Below are 23,901 nucleotides of genomic sequence, written 5' to 3'. Positions count from 1 at the left end.
CAAGCGGAAAACGGCTGCTGAAGTTGAAGCAAAGATGGCGTTTAAGCCTGTTTCCCTTTGGACTGCTGACCAGCTCATCAACTGGCTCTCTTTGTGCTACATTGTAAACTGGTACATTGTTTCTGTTCCATAATTTTACTATTGATATACTATTGATAATTGACATTTTCATATGCAAAGTATCGTGTGGGCAGACAGATTTTGAAATGTCATTTTTTCCCCTGAGGTGGTGGTACATTACCAGGGAGATAAATTGCACAAAAAATATTCCGTATTGCCAAACAAAACAAACACACTTGCATGTTAAGCAGGCGGCACCATGGCAACCATCACCCACTGCACCCTCTCCCTCCTCCTCTCTTCTTCTCCCCCCTCCCCCTCTTGCTAAGCTCCAGACAAGCTGGATGGGAACAAGGCGGGGAGCGGGGGCTGACAGTTCCCGTCCTGCTTTGCGGTCGGAAGCAGGAAGAAAAAGAAGAAGAAGAGTCCAGTGAGAAGCAGACTGAATGAGGATAAAAGATGGTAGCACCGTGGAAGGAGTGATGGCCTCCAAATGCCATTCGAGCTGCACCTCCTCTCAGAGTGAGTCCTCCGCCTCCCCGCCCTTTCTTGTGACATCCTAACATCCTAAAGGCATGCATGCATGCAGATGCATTTAAAGGGCCAGTGCGCTACTCCTCCCTCATGGGGTTTAACAAAGGTGACAAGATGATCCCAACATCTTGTGGTTGTTTGTCATGTTCTAAATTCATGTTTAAGTAGAGCTGTTCCACTGAAATGTTGCTTATCTATCATCTATTTGTGTGTTTGCATTGTCACACTCATGTAGGCTGGAACCTTTCCTCCTGCTGACCAACAACCACAAGATGATGGGCTCACCTTGTCACTGTGATGAGGAAAGAAACCGATAAACCCTGGCCTTATGGCAGGATTATTGTTAGATTGTGTACCTAATGTTATGGCTGCCGAGTGTACTGTACTGTGTGACATGAAGAGGGAATAACAGGAATGCCTTTGCTCCAATAACACAGACAATGACACCATTCATTTTGACATGTAATGTATTCGGGAACGTACGCACACTTTAGACTAAGACGGTGTTTTTTTCTTGCATTTTTATTGTCCTCTTTTACAGAAATGCAATGTTAAAGCATTGTGGTACATTAGAACCTCTAAAATGGAATGCCTCTGAGGTTGTGTTGTTCAAAATTTGACCAAGGCTTCATTAAAAACATAATATTTAGTGGTTGTTCCCATGAAATTGGTTTTATTTTTACGAGTATCTAGTTTAACTCTCAGAAGCAGTGACAGTGAAGGTTGAAAAGAAAGGAATTAAAATAACGCACTAAAGCAGCGGTGGCCAAAGTGTGGCCTGTGGCACTTTTTAAAACATTAAGAGAAAAAATGAAGAAAAGAAACAAAGCAAAAAAAAACAACAACATAAAGTTGTAATTTTTGGAAAATTAGGTTGCAGAAAAATTTATGTTACGAGAATAAAGTCATATTTACAAGAAGAAAAGACAGTTGAATTAGGTGAAAATAAAAAAAAAACACCAAACAGCTGTAATTTGACAAGCATATTAAGAGACTATTTAAAGAAAAAAAGTCCCATTTAACAAGATTGAAGTCATATTATATTATGAGGAAAAATAACGTCATTTTAATCGCATAGAGTTGAAATATTAAAGAAAACATGTTTTAAAAAACAGTAATATTATGAGAAACAAACAAAACAAAACAAAGTTGTCATTTTTGGAGATCTAGGTTGAGTAAAAAAGTTTTGGTATTGTGGGAATAAAGTCATAATATTACCAAAAGAACATGTACGAACGAAACTTATTTAAGAGGAGCAAAAATGGGGAAAAAAGAGCAAACTACTACTAATAATGGGCTTTTTCCAACTACACCGCAAAGCTGAGATGCAGTTTTTTCTTGAAATATATAGAACTTCCTAGCATATTTACATGTGCTGGTTTACAAAATGGCAAAGTGGCCCCTGCTTCCTCGAAAAAGTTCAGACACCCCTATATAAAAGGTATTAAACCATTTCATTTTTTTTACAACAAAAAAAAATGGAAAAATATGCAGTAATTTTCAAAAAGTCCAAATATTAAGAGAAACAACGAATGAAGTGGTCATTTTTGGAAAATTAGGTTGCGGAAAAAGTTGTAATGTTACGAGAATAAAGTAATAATTATGAGAAGAAAATTTACAGGAAGAAAGTTGAAATAGTTGGAAATTACTGCTGTAATTTTATGAAAATAAAGTAAAAATATTAATAGAAAAAGGTTGCATTCTAATGAGAAAAAAAAATCAAATTTGAACAAGAATAAAGTCATAATACTAGGAGGAAAAATAATGTCATTTTAGTTGCATAAAGTTGAAATTCATTAATTTTCTATGCCGCTTGGCCTTAATAGCGGCGCAGTGGTATGCTGGAGCCTATCCCATCTGACTTTGGCAAGAGGCAGGAGAATAAAGTTGACATATTGAAGGAAAAAAAAAGTTGTAATATTATGGGACACAAACAAAACAAAATTAAGTTGTCATTTCTGGAAAATGAGGGTAACGTTCTAATATTATGTGAATAAAGTCATAATATAAAAAGAAAAAAAAGTGATTGCATTTGTTTGTGCTCTCTGCTGATCAATCACTTCAAAGGTCAAACATATGTTAACCTGCGTGTAATCAACACTGTGTGCAGACATGCTTGACAGGCCGCCAGATAAACGCCCCAGTTGTGTCAAAAATTGACCGGGGTTAACCACAGTTACAAGCCCAATACAAATGACAACAAGCCCCGCCCACTATCTAACGTCAAGCCAGTAGGAAATCTTTGCTCAAATGACTCCCTATCTCACTATCACCGCGCTCACTTACTTGGTGTCACCCAGTAAACAGAGCAGACTTGAACACCTCACATTACATCTTGCAGGTGAGTACAACCAGACTTTGTTTGACTGGCTTAGCACATGCTTAAAAGATGGCTGTGTTTATGCAGGGCTTGTTAATACTTTCTAAATTATTATTCGTAACACCTTCTGCAGCAACACCGAGTCACTGATTTACTACTTTGCAAGTTACAATATGTACTGTATATACAGTATCAGCTACTACCAAGTCTTGCACTTTACAGTTAGGTTGCATGGCAACGTACACTTATTGTTACCATATGTTTCTGAAAAAAACCCATCCTAAAATAAAGTGTTATAAAAATATGTTTTTAATTCCGTGCTGCACAGATTTCAAATTTTTGAAATATTTTGTATAACTTTGCAGGCAGCAAAAATAAATAACCATTCATTTTTTGCTCCTTCATCTGCTCCATCATTGGGTAAAAGCAGCAATGATTCAATATTCAATATGCTGTAGCTTCATATTTACGCTATAAACCTTTTCCACCGAGGGCCACATAGTGAAAAATGAAAGGATGCAAGGGCCGCTTGAAAGGACCACTAGAAAAAAACTGCATCTCAGCTTTGTGGTATAGGTGAAAAAGCCTGTTATTAGGATGAACTTCGGTCTTTGCACTATTTTCACAATTCTTACTGTTTTTTTTTTTTTATTTTCAAAATATGTAAACTTTCTTCTTAACTAATCTTCCTAAATTTTCTTCTTGGGCCGCACGGTGGCCAAGTGGTTAGCATGTTGGCCATACAGGCAGGCGATGAAGAAGTGCCGCTTGTGTGTATTTTTGCGTGTGTTTCTCCGGGTGCTCCGCTTTCCTCCCACATTCCAAAAACATGCATGTTAGGTTGATTAATGATTGTTTGTCTATATGTGCCCTGAGATTGACCTGTGACCAGTCCAGGGTGTACCCCGCCTCTCGCCCGAAGTCAGCTGGGATAGGCTCCAGCATACCCGCGACCCTAATGAGGATTAGCGGCATAGAGAATGGATGAATGGATGGATTTTCTTCTCATAATATTGTAACTTTATTCCCATAAAATGTCTACTTCATTCTCGTAACATTCTAACTTTTTCGCAACTTAATTTTCCAATAATTACAACTTTACTTTTACTTTTAGTTGTTTTGTTTTTTGTAACATTATGACGTTTTTCTTTAATATTTCAAGTTTATGTAACAAAATGTTCATTATTTTTCCCCCTAATATTATTCTATTCATTATTATTTTTCCTGTTAGAGTACATTTTTTTCTCTTAATATTTTGTCTTTATTCTTGTAAAATTACTGCTGATTTGTAAAAAAAAAAATTTTTTTTTTTTTTTTTGTTAAATTATATTTTTCAAATGTGCTGCGGGCCAATAAAAAAAGCAGCCATGGGCCACAAATGGCCCCCGGGCCGCTCTTCGGACACCCTGCTTTAAAGGCACTTCATTGGATGGAAAAAAAAAGTGTCCACAAAGGGAACTTGCATACTCTTCCAGCACTACTTTGCTGCTTTTACACCACATGATGAAAAGCAGTAAAGATTGATTAAAGAAACAGCCGTAGCCCATTGTTTTAGCGTTTGACACGGTGATAAATCCTACATTTGCTTACAAAAGATCATCAGGGTGTCTCCTCTTGTGTTCAGCGATTTATCAGGTGCTTTGGCAATGACTAGGAAATCCTCAGTTTAGCAGGAAGCCTTGAAGTTTTAAGAAGTTAGAACGTTTCTTGTATTTAGATCACAAAACTACATCGTCTCATAATTTGTGTCCTACGGCTTTTAGTCCTATCGCGTCACTATAGCCATGGAGGAGCACACTATCGCTTTCATTTTATGGTCCAGTTGCCTTCTTTTACTGCGTTTGCTGTGGCACATACCACTGTTGTGCTGATAATAATGGATAACATTTCGTGTCTTTTTGTCTTCTACGGCTACTGTGACATGGTTTCCTCAGCTGCTGCTGAAGCTGACTAACCTTGTGGCAACCATGTGACACAACAATGCATTAGTTTAGGTCGTTAAAGCGAGATAATGCTATATATTTACCAGCCTAAACAACTGAAACAAACCACATCTGACAGCCTCAATCAAAACATTATTGTCTTTGTGCTGAGATACAGCTCTTGTATTGAGTCATTAGCGGACAACTAAACGTACAAGATATGATTCATTTCAGATGAAAGTATGACTCCTTCCATAGTAATCTCAATCTATATTGGAATATAGTCAACGAAAGTGTATTTTAATGCTTGATATAATTGTACTATTTGTATTGCATTTCATTGGATTGTATTTAATTTAGCAAAAAAACATCAGCAAAGACATGGCAATCCATTCCATTTGTGCCGAGATCTTACATCAAAGAGCACAATTATCGACAAAGTCAGAAAGATATGAAGTGACATGACAATATAGCCATAAATTATATTCCAATCTCGGCTCACGGGGTGAAGCAACCTTTCTACTCCGTGACTCGTTCGGTAGCAACAAGATTGATGATGCCATGCTTTATATTCATTTTACATACTTTTACAATCCTCCTTAAGTGACACATTAGCCCGTGACACAACTATATGGTACGGCCATAATACAGATTAACCTGTCACACACACACTACTGAAATGGATCATTTCTCACACACACTAATGAAAAGCTCTCACACACTAGTACTCGTCACACACATTAGTACTTTGGTGTTTGCCAGCAGAAAACTCGAGCATTACTCGCTCGCAAGGAAGGCATCTCGCATACTTAATAAATTGACATATGCAAAGGAGATTGTTCAGTCTGTTGGGCCCGAGGCCCCTTTGCATAGCGCCACTGCTGTAGAAGTTCCAAGTTTGTCAGCCCTCAGGGGCACCCAAATGGACTTGGACTCCCGAGCAATTGCCTGCCGCACCCCTGGATATAAATATTCTGTTAAAAGGTAGCTTCTAGCTTTAGGGGGGTTTCTGAGTTTTTTGAGCTATGGACTTAAGCTTTTGATCAGCTGATGAACAGCCTGTTTAAGTTTATTGGTTGTTTGCATTAAATTTCCAACTCAAATTTTTTTTCGTCTCGGTCACATTTCTTTTAGCATTTTTGAAGCTCTACTTAGAACCTCCTTAAGATCCAACAGTGCAAAATGTAAAATTTGATCCGTAGTGTACCAATGTACAGTATCTATTGCCTTCACGTTTTATGTTTAGTGTGTACTATGGCCCTTCTCTGTGTGTTCTTCATGATGGTCCTCAAGGTGCACCACTGACCACCTCATCTTCAATTCTTCCATCCTCCTCTCCATCAGCGGCATCCTCTTCCGATCTGACACCATGGAGGAGGTCATCAAGCTCAAAGAAAGCCTGCCACCTCATCCACCAGCTCGGTTGGAGCGGAGGGTCCGACATCCACAACCTGCACTTTCAATCCTCAAGTCCAAGCTGAAGCAGGGTGTGAGCTGCTCCGTGCCCAGAGTAAGCTCCACCTTGACCGGCTTCTTCCCTGTGGTGCGCTGGCTGCCCAAGTACAAACTGAGAGAGTACGTGTGGGGCGACGTCATGTCCGGTTTGATTGTGGGTATCATCTTGGTTCCGCAAGCCATCGCCTACTGCCTGCTGGCTGGTGTGGAGCCCGTATATGGCTTGTACACTTCTTTTTATGCCAACATCATCTACTTCCTCATGGGGACATCCAGACATGTTTCTGTTGGCATCTTTAGCCTGATGAGCCTCATGGTTGGACAGGTAAGCGTTCTTATCCCAACCGGTGTTCAATCTTGTCTTGAGATTAATGACTGACTGCTTGTCTGCAGGTGGTTGACAAAGAGGTGTTCCTCGCTGGATTTGACCTCAATGAGGAGTCCGCCAGTTCTCAAGGCTTCAATGGTTCATTCGGGATCAACCTCACTGGCAGTGATGCTCATAGCGTGGACATAATGGGGGTGCAGTGTGGGAAGGAGTGTTATGCTATTAGCATTGCAGCCGCCCTCACTTTTCTGGCTGGTATCTACCAGGTAAAGAAATCCAGTAGTACCACAATATTTGGCCTGCAGTATTTTGCGGTAATTTAATATTATTAACAATAATTATAATACGAAAAAACAGTTTTTTCTAAACAACAACCTTTCCCAGAATACCGAGGTGTACTGTAGATCACCCCATTGACGATTTTAGATACTCCAAGCTAGGGTGTCACAAGATCTCGATTACAAGATTTCTCATTCAGAAAAAAAAATGTCTCACAATAAAAAATAAATAACTGAATCACACGATAAATGAAAACAAACTTGCTAATTTTGCCGGGCTCTATATATTGCCGTGTGCCGTTTCCCTCGTCTCTCGCCTCCAAACAGGCAGGAAAAGCATTCACTTTTGTGCATTGGTTCAGCACCTAGATGCTACATAGAACAACGGAATGAGACCTCTTGTCAGTCGTACAGTTGCTTTGTCTCTGTGGGGGTAGGCGGGGCTGCTAGCATACACACACACATTCTGGTGGACCCAATCTCGTGTATGAGATGACTCACCCGTCTCGTGAGTTGGGTGTCTTGTGACGCCCCGACTCTAATCCCTGCAACGGTGGTCTCAAACTCACGACCATATTTTGCACCCCCTTCTACTCACAGTGTGCACACAAAAATGGCTGCACAACATGTAACAAGTATACACACACATGACAACTACTACTGCAACAGTGTGTCGTTCTAAACACGTGGTGGGAAGTCGGAAGCCCTCCCAGCAATGGGAGTTATGCCAACATGCCTCATGGCACCTTCTTGTAGTTAGTTGCTCTAAGTACATGTCTTGAGTCGACTGTATGCGTGTGATGCAGCAGGGGTAACTTTTCCCCTCCACAGGTCATGATGGCCATCTTTCGGCTGGGCTTTGTCTCCGTCTACCTTTCGGCTCCCATGCTAGATGGTTTTGCCACGGGAGCCTCTTTCACCATCCTGACCGTGCAAGCCAAATACCTCCTCGGTCTAAAGATCCCTCGTCATCAGGGCTACGGCACAGTTCTTGTAACCTGGTTCAACATCTTTGCCAACATTCACAAGACCAACGTGTGCGACCTCATCACCAGTGCCATCTGTATCACCATATTAGGTAAATATGGACCTCCTAATGAGGATATACATTTTTGGAGGGAACGTTTTTGTGATTTGGGGTTTTGTAGTGGCAGGGAAAGAGATCCAGGAGCGCTACAAAGATCGCCTAAAGATCCCGCTGCCAACTGAGCTGGTTGTGGTCGCCGGAGCCACGCTGGCCAGTCACTTTGGGAATCTCAACCAGCATTATGGCACCAGCGTTTCGGGTCACATCCCCACAGGTTTCATCCCTCCTCGAGTGCCCAGCTTTGGTCTGATGCCAAGGGTGGCACTGGACGCCATTCCTCTAGCTGTCATCAGGTGATTTGGAAATCATTTAATCTGATTGTTGCTTTGTGCCGGCACAGATCTCTCAAGAAGAACAGCAGCAGCTGGCTTACTGTCTCAAATTAAAATGATATGTCATGCTGAAACCTAATTTATGATGAAATTATAACGATAATGTATTTAATCCTCTTTGACAGTATCATCCTTGCCATTTGTGTGTGTGTGTGAGGATTGGTTAACAAACAAAAAACATTTACAAATGGAGATATAATGAGGATATTAAAGAAATGATCACAATTTTAAACCTCTTTTAGTGGACTGCAATATTTGTCGAGGGTTGCCAGCATTTCAAGTACTGTGGAACCTCTGCCAGACAAAAACTCAAACGTACGAAAACCAAGGTCATTTTTCCCATAGGAAATAATATCAGTCCAATTGATCCATTCCAGACACCCAAAAATATTCACAAAAAATACATTTTATAGAAAATAATTATAGTTTTACATGCAGAAAACAATGCAAAATAATTATAAATGACGACTGGATGGAGCTTCTTATTGATGCGGACTTCCTGTGCATGCTGGCGAGATCAAATTCAATAGTGTTTCGCACCGTCTTTATGACTGTGTGTGCGAAAACCGCAAATTTTTGGCAAAAGCTGAATCATACAAAACTAGGAGCATAAAAAAACAAGGTTTGACTGTATTTCATGGGTGCGCTATCAAATAAGAATCAGGTTGTGTGAAAACCCAAATAAGGAATTGCCATGATACAACTTCATGAATAAGAGAGAATTAAAAAACAACAATAAGACAAAAGTGCAATAATTTAGTAATAAAAAAAATGGGATGAAATATAATAAAAATATACATCTTGAGTGGGATTATGTGCAGATTTTCTTTTCGCATTTCAATCAGATTCTTATCTTATCTCCAAGCTTTGCCTTCACTGTGTCGCTGTCTGAGATGTTTGCGAAGAAAAATGGCTACACAGTTCGTCCCAACCAGGAGATGCTGGCCATCGGCTGCTGTAACATCATCCCGTCATTCTTCCATTGCTTCACCACCAGTGCAGCTTTGGCAAAAACGATGGTGAAGGACTCAACAGGCTGTCAGACGCAGGTGATGTTCCAGCTTGACTTTACTGCTGTAGCTTTCATTGTGGTTATTGTGTATAACAAGTGTCACTTCCTTCAGAAAGTCCATTTCTGTGCTCTTCCATCAGGTCTCCAGTCTGATCAGCGCTTTGGTTGTCCTGCTGGTCTTGCTCTTCTTCGCGCCTTTCTTCTATGCTCTCCAGAAGTGCGTCCTTGCCTGTATCATCATTGTCAGCCTTCGCGGCGCACTCAGGAAGTTCAAGGACGTCCCCTCTAAGTGGCGCGCCAGCAAGAACGACGCCGTGGTGTGGTTGGTCACCATGTCGGCCACGGCTCTGATCAGCGTTGAGCTCGGCCTCTTGGTCGGAATCACCTTTTCCATGATGTGCATCATCTATAAGACCCAAAAGCCTAAGGTAAGTGCTAATCACTATCAGCATCATGGTTTTACATTTTGAATACAAATAATATCTTAACACTGACTGATAGAGGACAATTTGAGGAGATGTGACTGAGGGAAACACTATATGGCACTGTACGGAACATCTTTGTTCCGGCTTCCTCCCACATTCCCAAAAACATGCAGGTGAGGTTAATTGGCGACTCTAAATTGTCCATAGTGTGAATGGTTGTTTGTCTATATGTGCCCTGTGATTGGCTGGCGACCAGTCCAGGGTGTACCCCGCCTGTCGCCCGAAGTCAGCTGGGATAGGCTCCAGCATGCCCCCGCGACCCTAATGAGGATGAAGCGGTATAGAAAATGGATGGATGGAATACCGTAAGAATATTTAGAGTGCAGTTAGAATACCTTACGAATGCCGTTCGATATTTTTCCACTTTGAATGCACCCCGGAAGTTTTTAGCAAGGGCAAAACATTTGGGCCGGCCACAAAAATGGGCCCGAATACTTGAAATGCACTCAGAATGCAATGGGAATTTTTAGACTGCACTTCAAATATCCAGGAATAACCCTGGAATTTTCATTCCGACGGCATGACAGCTCAGTCATGGAAAAAATGATTACTGTAGACCACCCTTGTTTCTTCAGTTTCTGGTTCATTTGAGTGTTTTTGGGACAAATATAACAATAACAACAAAAATAGCTCGTAAGAGTTAAAATTTTTTGGCAGTACAATGCTACAGCTATTCATGTAAGAACTTTAGTGATTTTGGTTATTATCAAGAAAAGCATGGAAGCTGCTGGATATCAGCTCTTAAATTCAACTCTTATGAGTTATATTTGTTATCATCATTATATTTGTCCAAACAAATGTACCTTTAAAATGGATCAATAAACTGAAGAAACAAGGGGGGTGTAATCATTTTTTTCCATGATTGTACAGTATGTCAAACTACAGAAGGCCTCTCTGAACAGAAGAGGTTTACTGTCTGCTTACAACAACGTCTGAACATCTCCATGGGGATGTTTTGCCACCAGGCAGGTGGATGACCTATTGTTACGCAGGACGGTTGTTCACCAGACACGCTGGGCAACAAAAATAATAACAAGCCTATTGTGACCACCCCCAGGGGACATAAATACATAGTCTCCACACCTAAGTTTTAGAACCCGAAGAAGCCTTTGGATTAAAGGTGAAATGTCTTCAACAAACAAGAAGAGTCCCGTTTCCTTTAACCTGGATGACTGAGAAACTACACAGACATTATACTGTATGTTTTATGCTTTATTGTCACGTATTTATCAATCTAAAAACTATATTTTTTGGAGAAAAAAAGCACAAATGGGCGGGTTTTCCCACAAATAAAAAAGCAATTAAAAAAAAAGAACTCTGAAGTACACATGAATGTTGAATCACCAATAGGCGGGTATCCACTGTACACATGCTACATTGGTTAGTCACTTCAGTGGTCCCTTCAAAGGTATTGCTTTTGAACCGTTGACACTTTTACAGCTTTGGTAGCTTTTTCGGTCGGGAAATAAACAGTTACATCTGATTCCAGGGACAGAAATGGACTACCACTGTTCCCTATGTCTGAGAGTTCATTAGATTTTATGGCTTTGAGGCAATCAATCACAATTAACCACAGCTAATCCAATGTCAAACATCAGGTCTCTCTCCTGGGCCGGGCCAGTGATTCTGATCTTTATGAGGATGTGGAAGAGTACCAAAACCTCGTCCCACCATCCCACGTCAAGGTCTTCCGCTTCCAGGCTCCCCTCTACTACGCCAACAAGGACAGCTTCTTGAAAGCGCTCTACAAAGCTGTCGGGGTGACACCATTCTTGGAGAAGACCAGGAGGAGAAAAGCGGAGAAGAAGGCCAAAATGATGTCTTTGACGCCAGCAAACGGGGACACCAACAACGGAGAGGTTGTTGTAAGTCTTGTTCAGAGAGAACTTGACTTCCACACCATCATTTTGGACTGCTCCGCCATCCCTTTCATAGACTCCTCTGGCATGGCCACCTTTGAAGGACTGCTGAAGGAGTTTGAGGAGATTGGCGTAAGAGTGGTCCTCGCCAGCTGTAACACCTCCCTCATCGATACTCTGCAGAAGGGACAGTTTTTTGGGAAGGATGGCAAAGACATGAGCAACATGCTTTTTCACACCATCCACCATGCGGTCCTGCAAACAAACAAGCAGCCAACAAACTCAATACGCGAAGCAGCAGACGGAAACTCAGACAACGATGTTGTGTAGAAGGAAGACGTCTAAAAATATGCTGACTTGTCCTTGACAGAAGTGGCAAAGGGTCCATTTGGCAGCTTTGAAGTAAGTTTTTGTTTTGGAGAGAACAAACCAAAGGTCCAACAAGAGTGGTACTCAGTAGAGTGCAGGCTTCCTCCAAGGCAGGGTGCAGCATGGGTCAAGTATTTGTGCCTCCTAACCTGTGGCCAGCAGCACTCCCTATAGCATACATGCTGTATAGCGACTACTGTACCATCTTAGCAAACAATTAGCGTGTTAGTCGCATCAAGTAACTGTCTGTCCATTCACATACAGTCGTCCCTCGCTGCATTGCGGTTCAAACATCGCAAAAATCAATTAATAAATAAACGATCACTAGTTCATGGCCTACTAGTAGTCAAGAAATATTGAAATACAAGCATTCTGTTCACTAGGTATTGTTACATTGATGAGACTTCGTTGATGAGATTGCTTTACATTACATTACCTTAACTTGCAGCCATGGATCCTTGCAGTCCGACATGGCATGATGAAAAAAAGTTTCTCCTCCTGTTCCGTGTGGAAGTGGTACATTGTTGGCTGCTTACTTTGTCCTTCTTCACCACTCAGTTTCAAATCTATTCTTAAGTTTAGAATAAATTAATTGGAGGCTCACCAGCTAGCTCGGTAGATTGGTATTGTTAAAACAGCGGCCGTCTCTTGTGTCATTTCCCGTAGCCTGTGCATAAGTGTTGCGCAATGGTGTGTAAACAAAGCTAGCAGTATTGTCGGAGTGTGCGTCTATGTATGGCAGATTAATGTTAGACTGGCTGTCCTGTATGTCAATCAAGTGACACATGTCATAGTGAGGATGGGTGAGAGGCTGATGTCAGTCTTTATTATTTTTTATACCATATGATCGACCCACATTACATTCAAGATACTACAACAAGAAACCTAATGCCAATGCTAACGGTGAGTTATGTCTTTTTGTTGCTTATCATGTCCACTATATGAGGTACAATACAAGTATAAAGATGACTATAGGGGTGTTATTTCATGTCTACAGGGCTCTAATAATGTTAGAAAAAAGGCCATAAACAGGTCTTCTATGCTCTAACTACGAAAATATTCCATTTATATATTCCATTTACTGTATAATCCTACTTTGCGGAAAATCGCAATCAGGGCAGGAACCAATTGACTGCGATAAACGAGGGACAACTGTTTACCATAACATATCTCTTTGACCAAAGTCAAAGCAAAAACTACCAATTAATTATTTTAATGATCACATTAAATTAGCAAAACCAAAAGTCCATGTGTCGAGTCGATGCCAAAGAGGTCAATTTGAGTCTCATCTGACCACGTCACATTCCCCAAGCCTCGTCTGAGTCAGATTGTCAAACCTCAGACGGGTCCGGCATGTGTCCTCGTGAGCAGAGTGATCTCGACCTGAGTTGTCTTACTAATGCTTTTCTTGCTGATTGTGCTCCCAACTCCCTTGACATAATTTACCTTGTAATTCCGGGCTGGTCCCTCACCTTTCACCTTACCTCGTGTGGTAAGGATGAGCCTTGATTTAATGTTTTTTTTTATGTTTTACATTCTGTCTGTTGGTTACAGTAAACCTACCGTAAAAATTCTCAAATGTTGCTATCTTTGTAAGGGTGTGAACTTACACAATCAGCAGGGAATCAAATACTGTATGAGGCCCAGCACATACAAACATTATCATCTATTCTTCATGCTTCATGTTTAAGTTCATTTAGTCATTCATGATGCAAATTGGTTGCATTTTACACATTTCTTAAAATCATTAGCCGATTATGCAGACCTTTGCTCAGAGTGTCAATAATAGCACTAATCCAGGTGGCCAGAGTTCAGACTTTGTAATTCAACAGACACCAATTATTACCTTGGGCCTAAAAATCATCTCTTAAAATGTTCAACTCGTGGTTGTGTTGCTGGAGAAAACACACTGAGAGCATTGCTCTCAAACCTTCTACTTTGTGCTAACTAATGGGACAATGATGCATTTTTTAATAATCATAATTAAATAAAATAATAATTAAAAAAAAAACATCCTCTCAGGTTTTAGCTAAGCGCAAGACAGTTTATTTTGTTAATTTGCATTGTTCCTGCACAAACTGATGTGTTGAAATCGTACACTGTCTCTTCTTTGTCCGATTGTGCAATCTAGACTGAACACAATTTAACTAAGGAATGTAACCATTTTAAACTTCCTGTGTGCATAAGTGAACTTTAATGACATTACAATGTAAAGAATTAACATATTATACTTCTCTATATTTGTTTCCTTAGCAAATGTTTTTTTCTATGCATTTGTACAAGTTTAAATGTTGTCTGGATACCTTTTGGCTGTTCCTTTTTGGAATGTTAACTTTCACATACAAGCACATGCTCAATACTTGAAATAAACTTGTTTTTTAGAGAAACATCTGTGTAAATGTGTTAAGAAGAATGAATTAATGAATATCTGCATATTTATTTATTAGGTACAGTTGTCCATCTCTACATCTGATACAGCCTATTATTAGTAAAAAAAAAAAAAAAAAAGCATAATTCAGCAAATTGTACTTATTCTTTACCTAAATTAAGCACATCAAGTATAAAATGGCTAGATGAACTAACTAAATGAAATAAAATACAAATACAGGGCGGAAGAAGCCCTGTGAATCAATGAATGAAGAAGAGAATGTAGTATTCTACATTGGCCACAAGGAGTCGGTGAGACAAGGATCGCCAGGAAATGCATTTATTGCAGGTTTAAATGATTTCGCAGCAAGCACAATAATAAAAACATAATAATCATAATATGAACACGGGCTACTGTTGGGGTCATAACGCACAAGCTAAAACTCAGCTCTGAAGCTACGACGTCACTTCCTGTTCTCTACACGTCTGTTCGCTCACTACTAAGGTCCCCTTGGGAACACATTTTGTGACACGTACACACGAGCAGGACTTTTATTTACGTCTTAAATGGCTTATTTACTCATATTATGTCTATTATATTGGGTAAAACCACCATTACATTACACTAATGAGGAAATAGCCACTCCGGAAGTACGTTGACCAGAAAAAAACAACTAGGAACTGCTAAAGTGTAAGTCATGTTGTCTTATTTATGTCTAGTATGTCTAATTTTCTCTGATTATATCTACTATATTGGGGTAATACACATTGACTGTGTGGGTGTTGCTATGCCATAACTACCAAAATATTCAATTTATTATACTGAATCCCAGTACTTCGAAATTCACTTATCGAGACTGTAAACACGAGAAGAAGCTAAAAGTCCAAGAGCTTATTTTGTTGGCCTTAAAGGTAATTTGAAACCCATTTAACAATTCTACACCTTTAATAGGCTGTCAAATATTACTAATTAACTGTCTTACTACTTCTGGAATAAAATTAAATGGAACAAGCCATGAAAATATCGCCCAATGTTGGGCATTTGTCGTAAAATTGCTATGGAAGACTGACGTCACGTGACGTACTGTATTTGTCATAATAGAAAAATAACCCACTCAACAAGTGTCACTGTTTCAACTATTTTGATGATTAATGTTCTTACGTTGAATTCAAAGCACATTTGTAGTAATACGATAAAAAACGAGTTATTTTTAAATAAAGAATAGATTTACTATGAACGCTCAATGTAACGTCACAGACGTTTGACATTCGTAATATTTTAGGAAAAAAACATAACTGTGTTCTGTGTGTTCCACTTGGTTTGTGTATCGCCCATCATTTCCCAATAGGTCTGAATATTATTGAAATGACTTGCTTCATCTATCATTTATAGTCGGATTTAATGGGGTTTTTTGTAGTGTTGGAAAAGCAGCTGCCGTTAATATTGGAAAAGAAATCCTCCACATGTTCCTGACAACAGTATTTTTAACATGCCGAGTGAGTCCTGTGGTTAAAAAGTTGACCATTTTCCAAAAAGATTAGTTATTAATTTTGACAAGAGTGCTGATGTGTCACATTCTGTCTATTAGATGATGCATTTCTCCATAATGCTATTTTTCAACAGAATGACTTGTAGTGTCTTGTTAAACATTATTCTGTTTGAGTGTCAGACTGCAGCAGAATTGAAATGTTACCTATTCAGTGCAAAGTTACATGCATGTATAGCTTTGAGGGGCCCTTTTTACTTCTTGTGAGTTTGGCCAATTTTGTAATAATTTATTTCAAAATGCTTTTGTATCAGAATGTTACAATCAGACCACAAAAATGCCTTGTACTGTACATAGAAAAATAGGTTACTTGATTATTCTTACATTGCGCATTACAACGCTGCCCTCTAGCGGCCAGAAATATGAATAACAGGATGCATCACTCTCCAAGGTTAAGTGACACAATTTTAAACAGTAACACACTTGAGATATTTTGCAACATTCTTTATTCATTCAAAATGGCGTAAATAGCCAGTACTTCATTATACATAATAATTGGGGAAAAAACACAAGATGATGAGTTAATGGTCTAAACACTTCAAAAAGACAACATTAAAATACTGTTCTTAGCCTAGCTGTCATGCATTGGAAATTGAATTTTTTTTAAAACACAATTGTAGTGGCCTTGTGGTGCAAAAATCAAAAATTTTGTGTTCCAGTTCAGCATAAGGCAAATGAAGGCGAACAAAAACTGAGGCAAAATATGAACAATAAAAGCCCTTCAAGCAACCTGCACCACTCCACACTGGCCTTATTCACACATTATACAGATGATTATTTGTTTTCAGTACAAAGCTGGCCTGTATTTGTCCTGTGCAACAGGAGTGCCAACTAACATGCAACCATTCCGACACAAATATACAAAAATAGATATCTATACCATGCAAAATAGTATATATTTTTATATGAAACCATTTCAAGTAAATTAAACAGGTTGTCGGTTTAATGTTTGTTGACGGTCAATTTCATTTAGTAGCGTAAATGTTCTCGTTATAGTGCTTTGCTAGCTGTACAACCGCCAATGGATACATCAAAGATAGAGAATGGAATAATAATCTTCTAAAGGAACACAAATGATAATGATTGGTAATTGTTTTTGTGATACAGTTCAGCCTTAAATGCAATTATTCCAGCAATGTAGTTGATTGCATAATACTCTGTTGACATTCGGCACATCCTTCATAGTCATGTTGCACAAAAAAGATCACAAATCAAGTCGTATTAAGAAATAATGTGGCAGTGATTTCCACCCAACGCATGCACCTCATGCTCGTGAACACTTGAGGCAGCAGTGGGATCCGTGCAGTTCACAATGCCACAGATATTTTCTTCAATCGTCCTTCTGAAGTGGCCATGAGATGATTACCAGCAAAAAACACACAAAAAACTATGTTTCTATACATAAATGAATATCTTCATGCATTGATTTACTGTACTGCATACTGGCAATTGCAGATACTGACATACAGGCTCAAGGTGAACTTGCCTGTTAGTAAGTATTCACCAACTATTTAGGCTTCTACTATAAACCTAAGTAGGGAATTTAGTTGTGCAAGTGCATTGATACGTTGTTTGTTCCTTGTCATTTTGTCCGTGTGGGGCAGGGCTGGCTGTGCCTGAATTGCATGATGTCCACTGCGGTTTGATGCCACCAGTAGAACATCACAACCACCAGAACGTGCCACACCTGGTGACTGGCACCAAGGTAGTTCATCTGGCCTAGGAGAGGTAAGGACAAGAACAAAATGGAAACACTGTTGACAAAGTGGTTTTTTTTTTTTTGCACCGAGGCTTCGGCTACAGTGGTAAAATGTGTCATTTACATGTGTGCCCAGTGAGAACATGCATTCATTGACAAAAGACACGGTCAGAGCGAAGGAAGCTGCTAATTTTTTCTGCCCGCTTTGAACCCGGCGGCTTTAACAATGATGCATCTAATTTATGGCTAAAAGAACTTCAGTTCCCAAAATGCTCAGAAATTGAAGTGGTGAAGTAGACGCTCATCACGTTTTGAAGCCTTATGCAGTGATTCTGTTTTGATCTGGCAAATCTTAAGTAAGTTTGATCAAGTGTAGAATTAGTACAGCTTCTGCTTGGACTGCTTGGGATGAAAAAAAGCACATCTCATGTCTCACTCATCGGAGCTAACAAGTGACACTGAACATCGAGTGTAGGTAGGATTGCCAGGTTTATAGTGTCTCTTTTTATGTAAATATCCCATGTTACAACATGGACACTTGGGACTTTAGACAAGTGTGGCCTATATACAGACGTCCCTCGCTACATTGCGGTTTGAACAACCCTCCCTCAGTCGAATGCATTTTTTTAAAATTAATTGATATATGATCACTGTTTCGTGGTTGACTATGGTCTATTATTAGTCAAAAGATATTGAAAGACAAGTTATATGTATTACTCTGGTCACTAGGCGTCAGTAATGTTACACTGATGAGCCATCACCTTAGATTACATTACCTTAAAAGTGCATGTAGTCAGCAATGGCATGTACGACTTGATAGAGTGAAAAAAATTTTGTCCTTCTTCCCCTCTCATGTTGAAACACTTTCTTAAGTTTAGAATGAATCAATCGGAGACTAACTAGTTAGCTCAGTAGCTTGCTACTGTATTTGCTAGGAGCGGTGGCCGTCTCGTCTTACAGTTGCACAATGTGGTTAAACAAAGAATAACAGGAGTGTACAGGTGACTATAGGGGTGTTATTATATGTCTACAGGACTCTAATAACGGTAAAATATACCGTATTTAGAAAGTCATAAACATGTTTTTTTATGCTCTAACTACAAAAATATTCCATTTATTGCTATTGAATCCTACTTTGACACAACAGCCTTCGATGATACAATAGCCACCGCAGGAAGTACGCTGTCCAGAAAAAAACAAGGACCTGCTAACGTGAGTCTGTTATCTTATTTATCTAATATGTTTTATTTTCTCTGATTATATCTATCAAATGGAAAGGTGACTATATGGGTGCTCTAATAATGTTCAAAATCGTATATCTACACCATTACTACAAAAATATTCCATTTATTACTATTGAATGGTGGTCGTGGTCGTGTCTGGAACCAATTGGCCGCGACAAACAAGGGACAACTGTGCTGTGTATTTTTGCTAAGCATAGACTGACTTGAGCTGATCGTGGCCTCTTGTTTAGTGCATCAGCTGGTGAGTAGCGGATGCTCGGTGCCAGAAAATGTGAGACACAACGCAGACTCACCAGGGAAATAGCGCTCAGGGATCTTGGTAACGTAGAATATGAAGGCAGATCCAGCAATCAGGTACATCACAATCATTCGAGGCAGGAAGCGCTGTACACACGACAAAATGCAAAGTCTGAGCACTTTTGCATTACAGATCTGTAACGTCTTAGTTATTATTTTTATGTGTTTGCTAAGCCAAACATTTGTAGATAGAGAGGGTAGACAAGTCCAAGTGTATGGATATTGCCACACACTGGTAGCGCATTCCACTGAAAGAAACGTCTTGTCTATCTAGAGTTTATTAAGAGTGAAGAACTCGTCATCATTTGCTGACCTGAACAATATAACAGGTAAACCCCCCGTTGAGCCACACCCAGTGGCCCGCCGGAACCACACTGATACCAGCCATGCAGCAGAAGATGGCCACCCTGATCCACCGCCAGTCGTTGCTAAGGTAGCGTGGGTGAACCTGGGTGCAGAAGACAGCCAGGATCAAGGACAGCACCGTCATGAGGTAGACCTGCCGCCAAAACTGACAAAAAAAGAAAATTAGATAGCAGAGTTCCGGGACAGCTCCAGGAGTTCTTGGCAAAAACTCTTACAGCGTTGCAGTAGAAGGCGTAAAAGATGCCAGGCACATAACATCCCAAGATGCCAACAGAAATGCCTGCGTAGTCCAACGCCAACCAGCGACGACTCGTCTTCTCTGAACGGTGGCATGAGAATAGATGATAACCCACGGAACACAACATGCACACCTGGGAGGACGAACACAATGTTTACAGGCAGACGGTAATGTTATCATCCCTTCACTTCATTAGGTACACTATGGCAGCCAATACACAAACAAGCATGAAAGTCCTCTTGATGTCACTTTGCCATCACTACCGCAAAACCTGTGAGAAGTGTACCTAATGTTGTGGCCAGTGAGCGTACATCCAAGCTGGTTCTACTACTGTACAATACACCAGCTGCCGACATGCTGAACTACAAAAGCACTCGTTTTGAAGCTATTTACGAGGTAATACAAACAAGTTACACACCTGGGTGGGAGGAGTGAACTGAATCAACCTGTTTTAGGAAACAGGAGCTAAATGAATGCGTGTTTGACCAGATGATCGTTTCAGAGCACCACATTAAAGGGATAGTTCAGATTTTTTGACATGAAGTTGTATGACATCCCCATCAGCATTGTAGTCCAATAACAGCGACCTACCCCCCACTCAGTCTCCTAAGTCCAATTCCAGTCAGATTTCTCTGATGAGGAACATAGTTCCGCTTAGTTGCTGGGGACAATTAGGTAAAGAGTTTGGCTTCTAAAAACAATATGCGTTCAAAAGATTAAAACATCTGCATCACAAAAATGCCTTCTCAAAAACTCACACCTCACAAAACGCTCAGCGTTACATCTGTCTCCCGCCGTATCCCTGTGCACTGTCGCCTGTGCGTTCATGTGAATGTGACAAAGGCACTCGCATCTTTTTCCGCTGTGGAACACATACGTAAACAAGATGGCCGCGGCCGTCGTGGAAGTAGATGCGATCGTCTTCGTCCCATACACATGAATGCACAGGATGTCATACAACTTCATGTAAAAAAATCTGAACTATCCCTTCTATGTTGTGGAGGAAGTCATTACAACAATACTGGAATTTTAATGGAATTAATTGACCCATCCATACAAATCAGTATGTATTTCTCTCTTGTTTTAATGACAGCCAGTCTAATAAATTGACTGTACCTTACCCTGGTGCTTTTTGCAGTTAAGTGAAAATAGTCCCCATCCCACTATTTGAGAAAAAACAATACTAGAGCTTGGCCCTAAGCAGCACAATAACGCCGCCACTCAAACCCCATCTTAATGTTAAACTTCTTCATCATGCACCATCAACTCAAAGTATGTTTATATTTTACCTGGAAGCAAAAGAGTCCGATGGTGTAGATGACATAATCCTCTTTGTTAGCTCCAGAGGCCGGCAGCACCGACGTGACGTCGTTGACCCCAAGGGAGAAGAAGAGAATGAAGCCCAGCAGGTGACTCCAGATATTCACCGTCTCATTAGACATAATAAAAATACTGGGAAAAGGTGAGGGAATAACACACAGTTCAGGTTTATCACATTGGCATTTATCGGCACATGATTTAAAAATATTTCTTGCTGAACTCCCACCTTCTCAGGCAGAGTTTGGAAGGCAGGTGGGCCCTGTAGCCGTCTGTGATGTAGGGGTTCTCTTTCAGGAACAGGGGGATTTGTTCGTAGGTGTACAGTCTTATCCTCTGCTGTGCGAGCACCGGCCAGTGCTGATAGCTGCCCAGCTCTATGTAGTGAGCTGTCTTCAGCAGCTTCTGGGGCACTTTCAGCAGCATCTTCATGTATGCTTCCCTACTGTCAGGCAAGTCGGGGAGAAAGGGGAAAGAAACCTGATGGGAAATACAAATTTATTTAGTCATTTTCTGGGTGATTGGAGTAGCAGCTAAGAAAGGTAACAAAACATGATAGATGGAAATGATGCTGCTTCACCACAGTATAATACCTGGGAATATAGTTATCTTCTCCAGTTTATATTCTACAATAATTGTGATTATTTTACATAAATATAACAATATCTCAATATACAACAATCTCTAATGATGTATTGAAGGGACTAAGGAAACAAATACTAGAAAACATGGCACACAACATTGCCAACATAGAGCAAGTGATGGGGTAGATGCACCATCATTAGCACCTAAGCTAGCCTACCGACCGACGTGATATCCTTCAGATGTTTTTTTTTCTACTCACAAGACAGACGCCACGACAGTTCAAGAATAACAACCAGACAAACACATGCTGTATCATAGTTCACTCTAAAGGCGTATGGCTGGGCATGTTTACAAATCAAGCTAGTTTCATGCGAACACCGACAGGCATCATTTCGGGCAGCTAAAATGATGTGAAAAACACACTGACCGTTAGTCCCAATGCCACTGTCCTTGTTCGGCCAACTCAGCCATGGCCTTGTGGCTGTACAGCTCTGGTTGTTTTAACAAAAATTACATGTTTGCTCAATAACACACGCACGGCATTCGTCAGCAACTAATACAAAGCCGTTTTTCTTTTTTATCGTAAACAATGGCGCTGCGCTTTACTGCCACCTTGTGGGCAGAGTGAGTCATTTCACATCCTACCCTACTGGTAACAAACTGCAAGTCATAGTTTAAAACAGTCAAAAGATTGATTTATATGTCATTTTTGAGGGTCCAATTGACAAAATAGCAGTTAGTTCGTCTACATAATCTTAAAAAAACAGTTTAAATGGACCCTACTGGCCTCACTACCATAAGGCAGTGCAACCATGTGATTTATCCCAGCCAATCATCAAAGAAAGGTAATTATGATCGTGAGCAATATTAAAATATAAAAATGTAATTGTTTATACATTAATATAATTAATATAATAATTCCTGGATTATTGGATTACTTTGGAATAATAAACGTCTACTACAATAATTTTCTGTATATCCATATACACATTTCAATAAAGTAGATTAAGTGAACATATACGGTATTTCATTATTACGTTTGTCCAGGTTGGGTTTACTTCCATGAGCCCTAGATGAGGTTAAGTTTAACTGACACAATAAAAATGCTTGCAACCTGTTGATAAACCAAGATTTAAAAAAAAAAGTTTTTTGTACAATAATGTCACCTATGTTTGGTGTGTACACACCAAACTGCTCCCAATGTTCGGCCCCTTCACTGTGTGCATGGAGGTGGTTATGCATACCAACTGGGGCCTTGGGTGGACATGTTGCATGTACAATTAGTTGGAAGGAAAGCCAGATAGAAAAAAGATGGGGGGAACATGAGGTTCAGGCCTACAGCGTGACGGTTACACCCACAAACAAAACAAGGATCAATAACAGACGTCTCCAAGGGGGAGCCTACATCGGCGAATGCTTCAGTGTTCTGACCAAATGACATTGGTATGTATTATTTGACATGTCATGACCTCATTGAATAAGAACAGTGTCTCATAGTGGTGATATGTAAAAGTCACATCATTTAGGAAAACAATGTGGATTTATTATAGAGGTCGGGGGTCATTTTTGGCAGTTTAAGAGAAATGTTTACCAGAATTGATCACAGCAAATCTAGTCAGCTCATCTCTTGAGGGGAACATTTGATTTATGTGTCATGACTCAATAAAACAAAATATTCTTAAATACTTTTGGCCTTTTGTTAGACTGATCAGCTTTGCTTTCCATCTGCGATTCATTTGCAGGGACATTATGCATCTGTCCTGCAGACATTGCAGTGCCTTTAATATGATTTGTTATGGGACGTCATCATAAACAGATGGTACAGTTGGCATCCAATTAAAGTGACTTGAATATTTTTGATTCCAAATATATATGTATATTAATGCATGATAATTGTACGAGTTATATTAAGCAGACCCAACAGTTGTTCTGTGACGCTCGACATATTTTTCGTCCCAGTCCCAAGCCGTCACTGTTTATTCTGATAATGCTGTCAGCTGTCACGTTTTACAAGAAACAGGACATGTATCATTTCAAAATAAAAGCCAGGAAACGCGTGTCACAACGTAACAAAGCAATCACATTTCTTGTTTAGTCAGTCAACCCAAAGCATAAATACCTCAATATTTCATTACGAATCTATTGTATAAGTCACAACATTGAACACTTCCGCTGACGCATTGTTGTACATTTTCTTTCT

At 40.0% G+C, this 23,901-nt stretch overlaps 3 protein-coding genes across 12 annotated transcripts in view; 2 read left to right on the top strand and 1 right to left on the bottom strand.

Moving 5' to 3' along the window:
* The first annotated feature begins 55 nt into the window (after positions 1–55).
* On the top strand, positions 56–19,677 carry slc26a1 (solute carrier family 26 member 1). 4 transcript variants are annotated; one of them, XR_008566472.1, is made up of 10 exons: positions 56–111; positions 390–582; positions 6,181–6,616; positions 6,685–6,885; positions 7,729–7,975; positions 8,046–8,277; positions 9,182–9,365; positions 9,469–9,756; positions 17,560–17,683; positions 19,525–19,677. XR_008566472.1 is itself a non-coding variant. In XM_054756530.1 (9 exons), exons 2-9 carry the CDS (start codon positions 554–556, stop codon positions 12,000–12,002), a joined length of 2,208 nt encoding a protein of 735 aa, XP_054612505.1. In that variant the 5' UTR covers positions 56–111; positions 390–553; the 3' UTR covers positions 12,003–14,415. The 4 variants fall into 4 exon arrangements, 3 of the variants coding, with proteins under 3 accessions (XP_054612505.1, XP_054612506.1, XP_054612507.1); XM_054756530.1 differs by lacking the exons at positions 17,560–17,683; positions 19,525–19,677 and adding an exon at positions 11,412–14,415; XM_054756531.1 differs by lacking the exons at positions 17,560–17,683; positions 19,525–19,677 and adding an exon at positions 11,412–14,415 and having other exon boundaries at positions 830–6,616.
* On the bottom strand, positions 16,395–22,307 carry LOC129169790 (progestin and adipoQ receptor family member 3-like). Of its 4 annotated transcripts, none has more exons than XM_054756544.1 (7): positions 22,129–22,307; positions 21,346–21,596; positions 21,089–21,251; positions 19,777–19,932; positions 19,509–19,706; positions 19,192–19,282; positions 16,395–17,674 (listed from the first exon to the last, which is right to left on the bottom strand). In XM_054756544.1, the coding sequence occupies exons 2-7, from the start codon at positions 21,546–21,548 to the stop codon at positions 17,538–17,540; spliced, it is 948 nt and encodes a 315-aa protein (XP_054612519.1). In that variant the 5' UTR covers positions 21,549–21,596; positions 22,129–22,307; the 3' UTR covers positions 16,395–17,537. The 4 variants fall into 4 exon arrangements, with proteins under 4 accessions (XP_054612519.1, XP_054612516.1, XP_054612518.1 ...); XM_054756541.1 differs by lacking the exon at positions 22,129–22,307 and adding an exon at positions 21,961–22,096; XM_054756543.1 differs by lacking the exon at positions 22,129–22,307 and adding an exon at positions 21,961–22,096 and having other exon boundaries at positions 19,509–19,643.
* Positions 19,543–23,901, top strand: part of antxr2b (ANTXR cell adhesion molecule 2b) — a 20,576-nt gene continuing 16,217 nt past the window's right edge. The window contains exons 1-2 of one of the 4 annotated variants that reach the window (XM_054756536.1): positions 19,543–19,688; positions 21,139–21,208. In XM_054756536.1, coding sequence (XP_054612511.1) covers positions 21,195–21,208 — 14 coding nt within the window. In that variant the 5' untranslated portion in view covers positions 19,543–19,688; positions 21,139–21,194. Of the gene's footprint in view, positions 19,689–19,879; positions 19,967–21,000; positions 23,145–23,901 lie in introns of those variants that run through there. The other 3 variants (XM_054756537.1, XM_054756538.1, XM_054756540.1) reach the window with 3 other exon arrangements.

This window comes from Dunckerocampus dactyliophorus, chromosome 17 (genome assembly GCF_027744805.1).
Source record: "Dunckerocampus dactyliophorus isolate RoL2022-P2 chromosome 17, RoL_Ddac_1.1, whole genome shotgun sequence".
Taxonomy (NCBI): Eukaryota; Metazoa; Chordata; class Actinopteri; order Syngnathiformes; family Syngnathidae; genus Dunckerocampus; species Dunckerocampus dactyliophorus.
The sequence above is the reverse complement of the archived record's forward strand: the minus strand, read 5'-3'. Positions and strand labels throughout refer to the sequence as shown.